Source organism: Aethalodelphis obliquidens, unplaced genomic scaffold (genome assembly GCF_003676395.1).
Source record: "Aethalodelphis obliquidens isolate GAN/ISIS:26980383/991018 unplaced genomic scaffold, ASM367639v1 scaffold51, whole genome shotgun sequence".
Classification (NCBI taxonomy): domain Eukaryota; kingdom Metazoa; phylum Chordata; class Mammalia; order Artiodactyla; family Delphinidae; genus Aethalodelphis; species Aethalodelphis obliquidens.
Window position 1 is genome coordinate 9,230,293 of NW_020837995.1, and position 15,293 is coordinate 9,245,585.

The window sequence follows — 15,293 nt, forward strand, 5'->3', positions numbered from 1 at the left end:
GAAGTAAATTCATTTATAAAGAGAAGTCGCTGTTAATGTATATCACTTAATACATAAGTGGTATATTACTTAATATATCATTTATTCACTTAATATATCATTCTAGAACATGGAGCTGTTTTATTTTCACTTGTCCCTTCTTCCTAGCTCCTGAGTACAAAAACAAAGTGGCAATTAAAATAACTAAGAGTAAATTAAAATAAAAAATCAGAAGATTAAAATAGTGCCCTTTCACAATATTTTATCAAGGTAAATTAACAGACTGTAGTTCTTAAAAATAGCTCATCTGGAACATTTCTAAGGTGGAAACCTCATCAGAACTACCCCTTCACCCCACACCCCCAAAAAAACTCCAAAGTAAATTTACTTCTGATCTTGGCTATTGTGAGGTAGGAGGTACATTTATGATCACATTATAATATGATCACATTATAGAAGGAGCAAAGACTTGGTGCTTTTGTTAAATATTAGATGTAGAATTTTTATGTTAATACCAGATTTATAATTCAATCTGTGATGATGGAAAGATGAATATTATTTTGATTTTTTTATCCTTCCCCTCCTTGGTTGGTTGGTTTGTTTATTTAGTATTGTCTCAGTTTGTTTTACAATTTCCGTTTTTTTAAAAAAAATATTTATTAAAATATAGTTGATTTACAATGTTAGTTTCAGGAGTACAGCAAAGTGATTCAGTGTTTTTATATATACTTTTTAAAATTTTTAATTTAATTTATTTTTTTATTTTTTTAAATAAATTTATTTATTCATTTATGGCTGCATTGGGTCTTCGTTGCTGTGCGGGCTTTCTCTAGTTGCAGCGAGAGGGGGCTACTCTTCGTTGAGGTGTGCGGGCTTCTCATTGCAGTGGCTTCTCTTTGTTGCGGAGCACGGGCTCTAGGCGTGCGGGCTTCAGTAGTTGTGGCACATGGGCTTAGTAGTTGTGTCTCGTGGGGTCTAGAGCACAGGCTCAGTAGTTGTGGTGCATGAGCCTAGTTGCTCCGCAGCATGTGGGAATCTTCCCGGACCAGGGCTCAAACCCATGTACCCTGCATTGGCAGGCAGATTCTTAACCACTGCGCCACCAGGGAAGTCTTGAATTTTACTTTATTTTATTTTATATATATATTCTTTTTTAGATTCTTTTCCATTATAGGTTATTATTGAGTATAGTTCCCTGTGCTATACAGTAGGCCCTTGCTGGTTATGAATACTATTTTTAGAGTACATAAAATAAAGTTTCTAAGTAAAGTATTTTTCACCTAAAATCATTCTCCTAAATTGACAAGTTAAAATATCAAAGGAGGTGTGGTTTAATGTAACTAAATAGTCTCTGTGAATTTAAAAAATGATTTTATGGTCTTTCAGATTTACAATTAAAGTGCTTGATGAAGATGATTTTTTTGGCCCTGGAGTGATCAACTGTGTATTGCCTGCCTGTTAGTTTGATAATACAAGTTGCAGGTTCCTTATATTTAGATGTATGGGATCTCCTATTGAAGATCCAATGTAAACATTATGTTGTAGTGTAATATATGCAGATTTAAATATATATATATATATACATATACATATATATATGTATATATATTTTTTAATGATCTATTATACTTTCTGACTCCTTGGAGTTGGTACCAGTGATACTACCATCCATGCCAAAGAGTGGCCTTCATCATTTTCTCCCTGTGTTTTCTGAAGTTTTCTCTTGGTAAAAAGCTTTATTCCCTGCTTTCCTGGGACCCACTCCAGAACTCAGCCATGCACTGTGTACTGAAACCCAGACATAACCCATCTCTAGCAATTGCTGACCTCTCTGCCACAGGAAACATTAGAAGCTGTTTCCTGTACCAACTGAGTTTTAGTTAACTCAGTTGACTTGCCATTAAGTTGATATATTTGCTTTTCTATTGATAAAAAGTATACTAATTAAATTTTATGTTTATTATATCAATTATCTACTGACATTAAGAAATTACAAACCAGAGGTTATGAAGTTTTAACAAAGGTTTCAAGAATCAATATCTTTCATCTTATAAAGTGTATTTGTTTCAGATCCAAAGCAGTAGAGACTTGGAATCATTTTGATGAATGTCAGAGACTCTTAATTCTTGAAACTTACAGCTTTTCTCAATAAAATCCCTGGTTCAATTTTCCTTTTTCTTTTTTCCTTGTAGTGGACTTTTGGGAGCAATAAAAATAAGAAGAAAGGAAAAGCCAGAAAAATAGAGAAGAAAGGAACCATGAAGAAACAGGCCAATAAAACTGCTTCCTCAGGCAGTTCGGACAAAGACAGTTCAGCTGAGAGCTCAGCCCCTGAGGAAGGTGAGTCAAGTGGTGCAGACTTGGGAGTGAACTCTTATTTAGTAGAAGCTGCAGTCAGAAATGGAGGGAAAAGGTGCCTGCATTACAATTACAGCATGGCCTCTGCCTTTATTGCAGGGGTCTCTAATCTTTTCAATGGTCATGGTCTGTTTAGAATCTGAATGAAGCAAGAAAAATACATGCATTCCAAAGCGTTAGTGAAGCCCTTGAAACCCATCCAGGAAACCCATGAGGATTCCCTGCGTTAGAATCTCCGTTTACCTTAACTTGAGTGCCTTCTCTTTCCTTTTTCTTGGTTATTCATAGGGGGAAAATCCTTGAACCAGATACAAAACTCAGTAAAAAAAAATGTTGTTTTGAAATGAGAATTTTTGCTAACACTAGTTTGAAAGTGAACTTGTTCCAGGACTAAAATGGTAAACTTTATATTTGTTTTGAGTAATAATGTTTATATACAAACTGGCTTGTACAGAATTGGCCTAACCTGCTTTTTAAGCACATGCCTGTGAATGTTAGCTCAAATTGAGTCAAGCACAAAATTGCTAGTTTAACATAATACTCAGTTACAATATGTAATGCTTTTTTCCATCACCCTTTGTCCTACCAAGATCCAGTATCATTAGGAATTCACTAATCAATTTAATGACTTATTAAAACACTGATTTTTTTAAATGCCAACTAATAAATGTAGAAGAAAGTATAGTTAGACAATCACCATTTTCAACCATCATAGTAATAATTGAAGTGTTATCAATGAGTGTTAAAACCACTGGATGATAGTTTGTTGAGGAACAAGATGTTTACACAGTCTCAAAGCATCTCCGTATACTTATTATGAAAATTGAATATGGACTATATGTCAGATAATGCTATTTCTTAAATGTTAAATTTCCTGAGTTTGATCATTGTATACTTGGTTATATAAGAGACTGTCCTTTTTACAAGAAGTATTTAGGGGTGAAAGGTCACAATCTCTGCAGCTTACTCTCAGTTCAGCAAAATAAATGATAAAAATGTGTAAATTGTTTTATGTATGTAGACAGAAAGTGAACTGGCGATGTTAACAGTGGGTGAACCTAAGTAACAGATGTACGGGAGTTGAATTATTCTTGCAACTTTTTTCTGTAGGTCTGTAATTTTTTCAAAATACAAAAGTCAAATTAAAAAGATCATGTTGGTTTCTTAATCCAGCCTAAGTTTCTGTAACCTGTGTTTGCATTTGCCAAAGGCAGACCAAGCGTTTTCCCAAGGGAGGTGAGATGACCATGTTCCACTTCACCTAGAAGAGCCAAGGGGTAATGATTATCAACACTGTGGGGCCACCTGTGGCTCTGTCTTCTGCAGCATCACCTAATCTTGTGTTTGGTCCTTTGTTGCAGGTGAAGTGTCAGATTCTGACAGCAACAGCTCCTCCTCCAGTTCAGATTCAGACTCTTCCTCAGAAGATGAGGAATTCCATGATGGCTATGGAGAAGACCTCATGGGAGATGAGGAAGACAGGGCCCGTCTGGAACAGATGACAGAAAAGGAGAGAGAGCAAGAACTGTTCAACCGCATAGAGAAGAGGGAGGTGTTAAAAAAAAGGTAAAGTGGTAGTCTTAATGATAAAATAAAATAATAAAGTAATTTCCCAAAGTTCACATTTGGAGCCCTGTCTTCACAGGATTCAAGACTTGAAATTTCTTCTCATTATTTATGAGTTAGGAATCTGACTATCCTCCCAGCATGCTTTTTGTATTTTTTTTAAGCTCAAATGTTAAATTGCATTTTGATATACAAAGCTGCTTCAGTATTTTGGATTACTTTTGCCATATTTAAATGGCAGAAGTTTTTCCTTATCTCCTAACAGAATTTCAAGGTGAAAATAAACTTGACTTTGTCTCAGGAGATAAAATAGTCCTCACAATTTGGATCCTTCCCTACCTACCTAATATTGCGAAATAAACAGAAGCATTTTCCTTGGCAGCAGTTAGTCCCATTTCGTCTGGGAGCCTGTCTGTCCCTTCTGGAGACCATATTAAGTCTGGTGAGTTATTCTAGACAAGAATGTTTGGCTTTCAGTCAGCAGCAAGTAATAGACATTTGTTTTGAGTGTGAATGCTTCCACGGTTACCTGTATTGGAACAAACAGGACTTAAGAAACTACCACGGTTGCCACATGGTTAAGAATGACTTCTGAAATTTGTATTTCTGAATTGGGGAGAGCATAACAAGAGGTTCTCATATAAGGCCAATAGGGCCCTATGATAAAATCACAAAGTAGCTTAAGAGTAGTGGGTGGCTGATCTCAAACTTGGGTTTTTTATTTTTCACCTTATGTGAATGAAGCAGTTGACTGACTGATTCTGTGACTTTTTTAGTGATTGGAAGAATGTTTACAATGATGATAATTAAGACAGAAGTTCAGAGCCAATCACAGAAAATGGAGGTTTTTGTAGCTCATTTGTTTAGCTGCAAGGCAGTACAATACGGTAACTCAGAAACTTTCTCCATGTTTTTAATGTAAACACCATTAGCATCCTGTTTTATAGCCAGCAACACCAGTAGTGAGGTATCATTTTTGGTTGTTAGATTCTTCACCTATTCTAGAGCTTCCTCTTTTTTTATTAAAAAAAATTTTTTTTTAAAGGTAAGTGCAGGCAGCATAAAGGTAGCTTGGTTGTGCAAAGAGCACTGACATTTTCCATCAGAAAGTCTAGGCTCAGGACTTCCCTGGTGGTCCAGCGGTTAAGGATCTGCCTTCCAATGCAGGGCATGCGGATTCCATCCCTGGTCAGGGAACTAAGATCCCACGTGCCGCAGGGCAACTAAGTCTGCGTGCTCTAGAGCCTGCACGCTGCAGCTAGAGAGCCCGCTGCCACAGCTACTGAGCCTGTGTGCTCTGGAGCCCGTGCGCCACAAGGAAACATCCCACATGCCACAACGAAGATCCCGTGTGCTGCAACTAAGACCCAATGCAGCCAAATAAATAAATATTTTTTTAAAAAAAGAAGAAGAAGAAAGAAAATCTAGGCTCAAGTCAAACTCACTGGCCAGGTTATCTGAATTAGTCACTTACCCTCCTCATTCCTCAGCTTTCTCGTTGGGGATTGTTGTAAGTCTTCAGTGAGATAATACATATAAGAACATAATGTAAATATAAGCTGTTAACTTTTTTAAAATTGAAGTATAGTTGATGTACAATATTATATAAGTTACAGATGCATAATTTAGTGATTCACAGTTTTTAAAGGTTATACTCCACTTATAGTTATTATAAAATATTGGCTATATTCCCTGTGTATATCCTTTAGCTTATTTTATCCTTTAGCTTATTTTATACATAATAGTTTGTACCTCCTAATCCTTTAACTTATTTTATATATATCCTTTAGCTTATTTTATATCCTTTAGCTAATTTTATACATAATATCCTTTAGCTTATTTTATACATAATAGTTTGTACCTCCTAATCCCCTACCCCTATATTGCCTCTCCCTGCTTCCTTCTCCCCGCTGGTAAGCACTCGTTTGTTCTCTATATCTATGAATCTGTTTCTTTTTTATTATATTCACTAGTTTGTTGTATTTTTTAGATTTCACATATAAGTGATAGCATACAGTGTTTGTCTTTCTGTGTCTGACTTATTTCACGTAGCATAATCTCCTCTGAGTTCATCCATGTTGTTGTAAATGGCAAAGTTTCATTCTTTTTTATGACTGAGTAGTATTCTATTGTATGTATATACACCACATCTTCTTTATCCATTCATTCCATATTTTGGCAATTGCAAATAATACTGCTATGAACATGGCGGTGTATGTGTCTTTTGGAATTAGCATTTTTGTTTTTCAGGTATATACCCAGGAGTGGAATTACTGGGTCATATGGTAGTTCTATTTTTAGGTTTTTCTTTTTTTTTAATATTTTAAAAAATATTTATTTATTATTATTATTACCTTTTGGTTTCTTTTTTTTAAACATCTTTATTGGAGTATAATTGCTTTACAATGGTGTGTTAGTTTCTGCTTTATAACAAATTGAATCAGTTATACATATACATATGTCCCCATATCTCTTCCCTCTTGCGTCTCCCTCCCTCCCACCCTCCCTATCCCACCCCTCTAGGTGGTCACAAAGCACTGAGCTGATCTCCCTGTGCTATGCGGCTGCTTCCCACTAGCTATCTATTTTACGTTTAGTAGTGTATATATGTCCATGCCACTTTCTTACTTTGTCCCAGCTTACCCTTCCCCCTCCCCGTATCCTCAAGTCCATTCTCTAGTAGGTCTGCATCTTTATTCCCATCTTGCCCCTAGGTTCTTCATGACCATTTTTTTTTTTTTAGATTCCATATATGTGTGTTAGCATAAGGTATTTGTTTTTCTCTTTCTGACTTACTTCACTCAGTATGACAGTCTCTAGGTCCATCCACCTCACTACAAATAACCCAGTTTCGTTCCTTTTTATGGCTGTGTAATATTCCATTGTATATGTGTGCCACATCTTCTTTATCCATTCACCTGTTGATGGACACTTAGGTTGCTTCCGTGTCCTGGCTATTGTAAATAGAGCTGCAGTGAACATTTTGGTACATGACTCTTTTTGAATTATGGTTTTCTCAGGGTATATGCCCAGTAATGGGATTGCTGGGTCGTATGGTAGTTCTATTTTTAGTCTTTTAAGGAACCTCAGTGTTGTTCTCCATAGTGGCTGTATCAATTTACATTCCCACCAACAGTGCAAGAGGGTTCCCTTTTCTCCACACCCTCTCCAGCATTTATTGTTTGTAGATTTTTTGATCATGGCCATTCTGACTGGTATGAGATGATATCTCATTGTAGTTTTGATTTGCATTTCTCTAATGATTAATGATGTTGAGCATCCTTTCATGTGTCTGTTGGCAATCTGTATATCTTCTTTGAAGAAATGTCTATTTAGGTCTTCTGCCCATTTTTGGATTGGGTTGTTTGTTTTTTTGATATTGAGCTGCATGAGCTGGTGTAAATTTTGGAGATTAATCCTTTGTCAGTTGCTTCATTTACAAATATTTATTTATTATTTATTTATTTAGGCTGCACCAGCCTTTAGGTGCGGCACACGGGGTTTAGTTGTGGCATGTATGTGGGATCTAGTTCCCTGACCAGGAATTGAACCCAGGCCCCCTGCATTGGGAGCTCAGAGTCGTACCCACTGGACCACCAGGGAAGTCCCTATTCTTAGTTTTTTAAATTATTATTATTATTTATTTTATTTTATTTATTTTTGGCTGCATCGGGTCTTAGTTGAGGCACGCTGGATCTTTCATCGTGGCTCGCGGACTCCTCTCTAGTTGTGGAGTGCAGGCTCCAGGGTGCGTGGGCTCTGTAGTTTGCAGCACAGGGGGTCTAGTTGAGGCGTGTGGGCTCAGTAGTTGTGGCATGCAGGCTTAGTTGCCCCGCAGCATGTAGGATCTTATTTCCCTGACCAGGAATCGAACCTGCATCCCCTGCATTGTAAGGCGGATTCATTACCACTGGACCACAAAGGAAGTATCTATTTTTAGAGAAACCTCTGTACTCTTTTCCACAGTGGCTGCGCCAGTTAATTTTCTCCACATCCTCACCAACATTTGTTATTTGTGTTCTTTTTGATGATGGCCGTTCTGACAGGTGTGAGGTAATATCTCATTGGGGTTTTGACTTGCATTTCCCTGATGATTAGCAACGTTGAGATCTTTTCATGTGCCTGTGGGCCATCTGCATTTCCTCTTTGGAAAAATGTCTCTTCAGGTCTTCTGCCCATTTTTTAATCAGGTTGTTTGTTTTTTTGATGTTGGGTTGTATGAGCTGTTTATATATATATATTTTTGATATTAACTGTGTATTGGCCATATCATTTGCAAATATTTTCTCCCATTCAGTAGGTTGTCTTTTTGTTTTGTTGATGGTTTCCTTTGCTATGCAAAAGCTTTTAAGTTTAATTAGGTCCCATTTGTTTATTTTTACTTTTATTTCCTTTGCTTTAGGAGACATCCAAAAAAATATTGCTGCGATTTATGTCAAAGAGTGTGCCTGTGTTTTCCTCTAAGAGTTTTATGGTTTCTGGTCTTACATTTAGTTCTTTAATCCATTTTGAGTTTATTTTTGGATATGGTGTTAGAAAATGTTCTAATTTCATTCTTTTACATGTAGCTGTCCAGTTTTCTCAGCACCTCAGGTATTAACTTTTAAAAATAACTTTATTGAGATGTAGTTTACACACCATAGAATCTACCCATTGAAAGTGGTTGAAAGTGGTTCGGTGGTTTTTTATACATTCATAAAGTTGTGTAGTCATCACCACAATTAATTTCAGAACATTATCATCACCCCAGAAAAAAAACCCTGTACTTACTGGTACTCAGTTCCCTCTATTGCTCCTAGCCTTAGGAAGCCACTAACTTACTTTCTGTCTCTATAGATTTGCCTATTTCTGGGCATTTTATATAAATGGAATCATAAATATGTAGTCTTTTGTGCCTGGCTTCTTTCACTTAACATACATTTGAAGTTCATTCATGTAGCATGTATCAGTACTTCATTCCTTTTTATGGCTAAATAATATTCCATTATGTGTATATACCACATTTTATTTATTAATCTTTTTTGATATCTTTGCTGTTGTGAATAGTGCTACTATGAACATTCATGTACAAATATTTGAGTATCTATTTTCAATTCTTTTGGGTATATACATAGGAGTGGAATTGCTGAGTCATATGGTAATTTTATGTTTAACTTTTTGAGAAACCACCAAACTGTTTTCCGTAACAGCTGTACCATTTTACATTCCCACCAGCAATATATAAGAGTTCCAGTTTGTCCACATCCTTGCCAACACTTGTTATTTTTTCTTTTTTTGATAATAGCTATCCTGGTAAATGTGAAGTGTCTTATTGTGGTTTTGATTTGCATTTTCCTGTTGACTAATGATGTTTAGAATCTTTTCAAATCCTTGTTGGAGAAATGTCTGTTCAAGTGCTTTGCGTATTTGTTAATTGGGTTGTCTTTTTGTTGTTGAGTTATAAGAGTTCTTTATATATTCTGGTTAGTAGACCCTTATCAGATAACATGATTTGCAAATATTTTCTCCCATTCTGTAGGTTGTATTTTTCACTGTCAAGTATTGTTTAATGCACAAAATTAAAAAATTTTTATGCACAATAAATTTTTTCTTTTCTTGCTGCAGCTTTTGATATCTAAGAATCTTACCAAATCCACGTTCATGAGTAATTTACCTGGATGTTTTCTTGTAACAGTTTTATAGTTGCAGGTCTTATGTTTAGATCATTGATCCATTTTTTAAAATTTTATATTGGAGTACAGTTGATTTACAATGTTGTGTTAGTTTCAAGTGTACAGCAAAGTGATTCAGTTATACATGTACATATATCTATTCTTTTTCAGGTTCTTTTCCCATACAGGTTGTTACAGAGTATTGAGTAGAGTTCCTTGTACTATACAGTAGGCCTTTGTTGATTATCTGTTTTATGTATAGTAGTGTGTATATGTTAATCCCAACCTCCTAATTTATCCCTCTCCCCCTCATTGATCCATTTTGAGATCATTTTTTGTATATGGTGTGAGGTAAGAGTCCAACTTTATTCTTTGGCATGTAGCTATCCAGTTGTCCCAGTACCACTTGTTGAAGAGACTGTTCTTTCCCCAGTCTTGGCACCATTGTTGAAAATCAGTTGTTCATGGATATATGGATTTATTTGTTGACTGTATTCTGTTCCATTGATCATTATGTTTATGGTTATGCCAGTACCATACTGTTTTGATTACTGTAGCTATGTAGTCAATTTTTAACTTGGGAAGTGTTAAGTCCTCCACCTTTGTTCTTCTTCAAAATTGTTTTGGCTATATGGGGCCCTCTGCATTCCCATAGGAATTTTAGTATCAGCTTATCAATTTCTGCAACAGCAAAAGAAGCAGCTGGGATTTTTATAGGAATTGTGTTGAATCTGTTTATCAAATTTGGAAGTATTGCCATCTAATATTAAGTCTTTTAATCCATGAATGTGATATCTTTCTACTTACTTAGGTATTATTTAATTTCTTTCAACAGTCCTTTAGTTTTGGGTGTGAAAGACTAGCACTTGTTTTGTTAAATTTATTACTAAATATTGTATTCTTTTGGATGCTACTGTAAATGGAATTGTTTTCTTTGTTTTGTTTTTGGATTATTCATTGCAAGTATATAGAAATACAGTTAATTTTTGTATATTGACCCTATTAAGAACTAAGTAAAAAATTTCATAATTGGGTTTATTTTAGAATGTTATGAAAAGAGTTTAATATTTATTTTATTCCTTCCACAAAGTTCCTTAAATTCACACACAAAAAAATAGTTTTGTTTCATAAAAGCCTGCTTTTTGTTACAGGGAGAGAGCCTAGATTGCATTTGTTTAAGAGAATAGCATATTTATTCACATGTTTGCTGGGGTGGAGCTGAGGGAGGCATTTTTCCTAATGAAGAAAGATGGAGAGTGGTGTTTTTAAAATACAGCCTGTGTCTTGACCACCTTAAAAATGTGACAGTGGGGCTTCCCAGGTGGCACAGTGGTTGAGAGTCCGCCTGCCAATGCAGGGGACACGGGTTCGTGCCCCAGTCCGGGAAGATCCCACATGTCGCGGAGTGGCTAGGCCCGTGAGCCATAGCCACTGAGCCTGCGCATCTGGAGCCTGTGCTCCGCAACGGGAGAGTGGCTCTCTGTGGCTTCATTATGTTTCTAATGGGACACCATTGGAGTTGATCCAAGAATCAACTATTTTCTTCCATTATGTGAAGTTGAGGAAGAGCAGTGCGTTACCAACAGGATACAACAGTATCCTCAGTATTCTCTCATTTTAAGTCTATTCCACCTTAATGCTTTCAAGTACTTCTGGTGTATTTATATTCAATATTTCTAATGTACTTATAAGATACATTGGAGTTTCTTACAGGAAACCAAAACATTTATTAACTCCTTCCCCGCACTTAATTCCTTTCTCCTATCTAATAGAAATCAGTCTACAAATATTTCATTGCCACTTAAAAACCAAATAAATATATTTTAAACAGATTTGAAATCAGGAAAAAACTGAAAACAGCCAAAAAGAAAGAAAAGAAAGAAAAAAAGAAAAAGCAAGAAGAGGAGCAGGAAAAGAAGAAACTGACACAGATTCAAGAATCTCAGGTAGGAGATTCAATAGTCCTTGTTATCCAAAGAATAAAACCTCTATTTTGAGTGTGTATGTGTGTTTATATAAAAGATGGGTTTATATTAATCAGCGTAGGTCAGTTAGTGCAAAACTATTTATGTACTATCTTCATCTTATAGGTTTCATTAATCTCTGGACATATCATTTCACCATTAGCTGTGCTGTTTAACTCCATGGGAATTCTACTCAAGTCTGCATGTAAAAAGCAGCTCATTGGTGTGTGAGCACTCCTTAAGGGAAAGTTTGTAAACTTCCTGTCCTGGGTAGCTGAATCGGTTATGATGTTTACTCAGGTGTATGTCATCCTGGACTTGGTAATAAATGTAGCTGGGAAAATTAGTCATCTCTGCATTTATCACAAAAAGCTTTGTTGACAGTATTAACATATATTAGCTGTGATCTAGGGAGTCCTTCCAGAAAGTGTTTATCTTATACTTCTTAGGCTTTCTGTTTATTAGGCAGGTAAGACAAGGACTGACTTTACTGCTCTATCCTCTTTGTCCACAAGAGGATGCTCTCTCCTCTTAAGCAAATTTCAATTTCTGCAACCAATATAGATTCACATTGGAGAACTAAATGATTTTTAGGTATAGAGAATATTATCATCAGCTGTTGGTAAAAGGAGCCATCCTACATATTTTTCCCTTCCCAGGTAACATCCCATAACAAGGAACGACGTTCCAAACGGGATGAGAAACTAGATAAGAAATCTCAAGCCATGGAGGAGCTAAAAGCAGAGCGAGAAAAACGGAAGAACAGAACAGGTAGGTGGGGAAAATGTGATGGCTACTTTGTGTCTTTGATCATATGATTTAACTTCCTGATGCCAATTTTTATTTTTCCCCCTTTTTAGCTCTCTAGTATAGGCAGTTCCAAACACATACAGAGAATAGTGTAATGAAACTCCATGAACCCATCCTCCAACTTCAGCAGTCAACTCATAGCCAATCTTATTAAATATACACTGCTCTCCTCCTTTGGGTTATTTTGAAGTAAATCCCAGCATCATCATATTTCAACCATAAATATTTCAATATGTGTCTCTAAAAGATAAGGACTCCTATTTTAAATGTAACTACAGTGCCATTACTATACCTAAAAAATAGTAACAAATATTTTCTCCCAGTCTGTAGGTTGTCTTTTCATTTTATTTATGGTTTCGTTGGCTGTGCAAAAGCTTATAAGTCTGATTAGGTCCCATGTGTTTATTTTTGCTTTTATTTCTTCCCTTTTAAAAAATTATTTGTTTATTTATTTTTGGCTGCATCAGGTCTTAGTTGTGGCATGCAGGATCTTTCATTGTGGCGTGTGGGCTTCTCTCTGGTTGTGGCGCGTGGGCTCTGTAGTTGCAACACACAGGCTCTCTAGCTGTGGCATGTAGGCTCAGTAGTTGCAGCATGCGGACTTAGTTGCCTGGTGGCATGTGGGATCTTAGTTCCCTGACCAGGGATCAAACCCACATACCCTGCATTGGAAGGTGGATTTTTAACCACTGGACCACCAGGGAAGTCCCTACTTTTATTTCTATTGCTTTGGGATACTGACCTAAGAAAACATTGGTACGATTTATGTCAGAGAATGTTTTGCCTGTGTTCTCTTCTAGGAGTTTTATGGTGTCATGTCTTATATTTAAGTCTTTAAGCCACAAAATGGTGATATTCTAATGTATCGTTCTTTCTTCATTTATTATCTGGTATGCTTCTGGAAAGAGAAACTTCTCATCAGCTATTCAGTTACCACCAGGGACATTTTGTATAGGAAAGGCAGAGTAAATTCTTGCCTTTTTTTCCCCCTTTTATTTACTAGTTTTCAAAAGAATGAGATAGTTCCTTGGCAAACTCCAAAGATAACCAGTGAAATTTGTTTATTTTGAATATCCCTGTGAACTCATGGATTTTAACATACTTTATGGGTTTTTTTAATATAAATTTATTTATTTTTATAAATTTATTTATTTATTTTTTGGCTGCATTGGGTCTTCTTTGCTGCATGCGGGCTTTCTCTAGTTGTGAGCAGGAGCTACTCTTCGTTGCAGTGCACGGGCTTGCGGTGGCTTCTCCTGTTGCGGAGCATGGGCTCTAGGTGCACGGGCTCAGTAGTTGTGGCTTGCAGGCTCAGTAGTTGTGGTGCACGGGCTTAGTTGCTCCTCAGCATGTGGGATCTTCCCAGACCAGGGCTTGAACCCGTGTCCCCTGCATTGGCAGGCGGATTCTTAACCACTGCGCCACCAGGGAAGACCCCATACTTTATGTTTTTACTCCATTGCAATTATTATTATTATTGTTGAGACTCAAATTGTCTTATCTTCAAGCAGTTGTAGCCTGTGTCCTTTTTTTTTTTTTTTTTTTTTTTTGTAGCCTGAGTCCTTTTGATGTGAAACCCCAGTAGTCTTTAATAGCTTTCTTGCTTTCTGGATTTGGAATCAGACATTTCTCTAAGGAGCCCTGGGGTTTTTTTGGTTTTGGGTGGGGTTTCTTTTCTCATGAGAAATTGTATTTAGACACCATAGTCTAGACGCAGGAGTGCAACTGGGTTGGTTATTATTTCTAAGTCTTTTCAGTGTCCACAGCTAGGATTTTTTTTTTTTTAAGAATTTATTTTGAGCCTCATACTGGTATGTCCATTTCAAAACCAGGATACCAAGTTTTTTTGTTTTGTTTTGATTTATAGCAACTTTCTTAAGGTATAATTAAGGTACCATACTGTTTACTCATTTAAAGTATACAAGGCAATGGCTTGTAGTATATTCACAGCTGTGTGGTAAAACTCAATGAGTTTTAAGATGTTTCATTACCCCAGAAAGAAACCCTATATCCCTTAACTGTCACCCCCCTCTACGGACCTGTTATCTCCCAGCCCTAGGCAACCACTGGTCTACTTTCTGTCACTATAGACTTGCCTATTCTGGGCATTTCATATAAATGGACTCATACAATATATGATCTCTTGTGTCTGGCTTCTTTCACGTAGCATGCTTTCTAGGTTCATCCATGTTGTAGCACGTAACAATACTTCTTTTATGTCTGAATAATATTCCATTGTATGGATATACACATTTATCCGTTCACCTTTTGAGGGACACTGGGTTGTTTCCACTTTTTGACTATTATGAATAATGCTGCTCTGAGCATTTATAGTGGAATTGTTAAAGCATATGGTAACTCGGTGTTTGACTTTTTTTTTTTTTGCGGTACGCGGGCCTCTCACTGTTGTGGCCTCTCCCGTTGCGGAGCACAGGCTCCGGACGCGCAGGCTCAGCGGCCATGGCTCACAAGCCTAGCCGCTCCGCGGCATGTGGGATCTTCCAGGACCGGGGCACGAACCCGTGTCCCCTGCATCGGCAGGCGGACTCTCAACCACTGCGCCACCAGGGAAGCCCTGTGTTTGACCTTTTGAGAAACTGCCAGGCTGTTTTCCAAGAGGCTTAACCATTTTGCATTCCCAGCAGCAACTTATGAGGGTTCCACTCTTTCCACATCCTCACTAACACTTGTCATTGTCTTCATGATTATAACCATTTCAGTGAGCATGAAGTGGTATCTTGTGGTGGTTTTGATTTGCGTTTTCCTAATGACTGGTGATGTTGAGTATCTTTTTGTATGCTTATTGGCCATTTGGATATCTTCTTTGATGAAATGTCTGGTTAAGTCCTTTGCCCATGTTTTAATCAAGTTCTTTGGTTCTTGTTGAGTTGTAAGACTTTTAAAATTATTTTGAATATTAATTCTTTATCAGAGACACGATTTACAGATATTTTCTCCCATTCTC

General features: G+C 36.8%; 1 protein-coding gene across 1 annotated transcript in view; it reads left to right on the top strand.

Moving 5' to 3' along the window:
* RTF1 (RTF1 homolog, Paf1/RNA polymerase II complex component) overlaps positions 1 to 15,293 on the top strand; it is a 49,355-nt gene that overhangs the window by 21,836 nt on the left and 12,226 nt on the right. The window contains exons 3-6 of the mRNA XM_027083963.1: positions 2,172 to 2,319; positions 3,699 to 3,903; positions 11,386 to 11,500; positions 12,178 to 12,289. Of these exons, the coding sequence (XP_026939764.1) occupies positions 2,172 to 2,319; positions 3,699 to 3,903; positions 11,386 to 11,500; positions 12,178 to 12,289 (580 nt within the window). The remainder of the gene's footprint in view (positions 1 to 2,171; positions 2,320 to 3,698; positions 3,904 to 11,385; positions 11,501 to 12,177; positions 12,290 to 15,293) is intronic.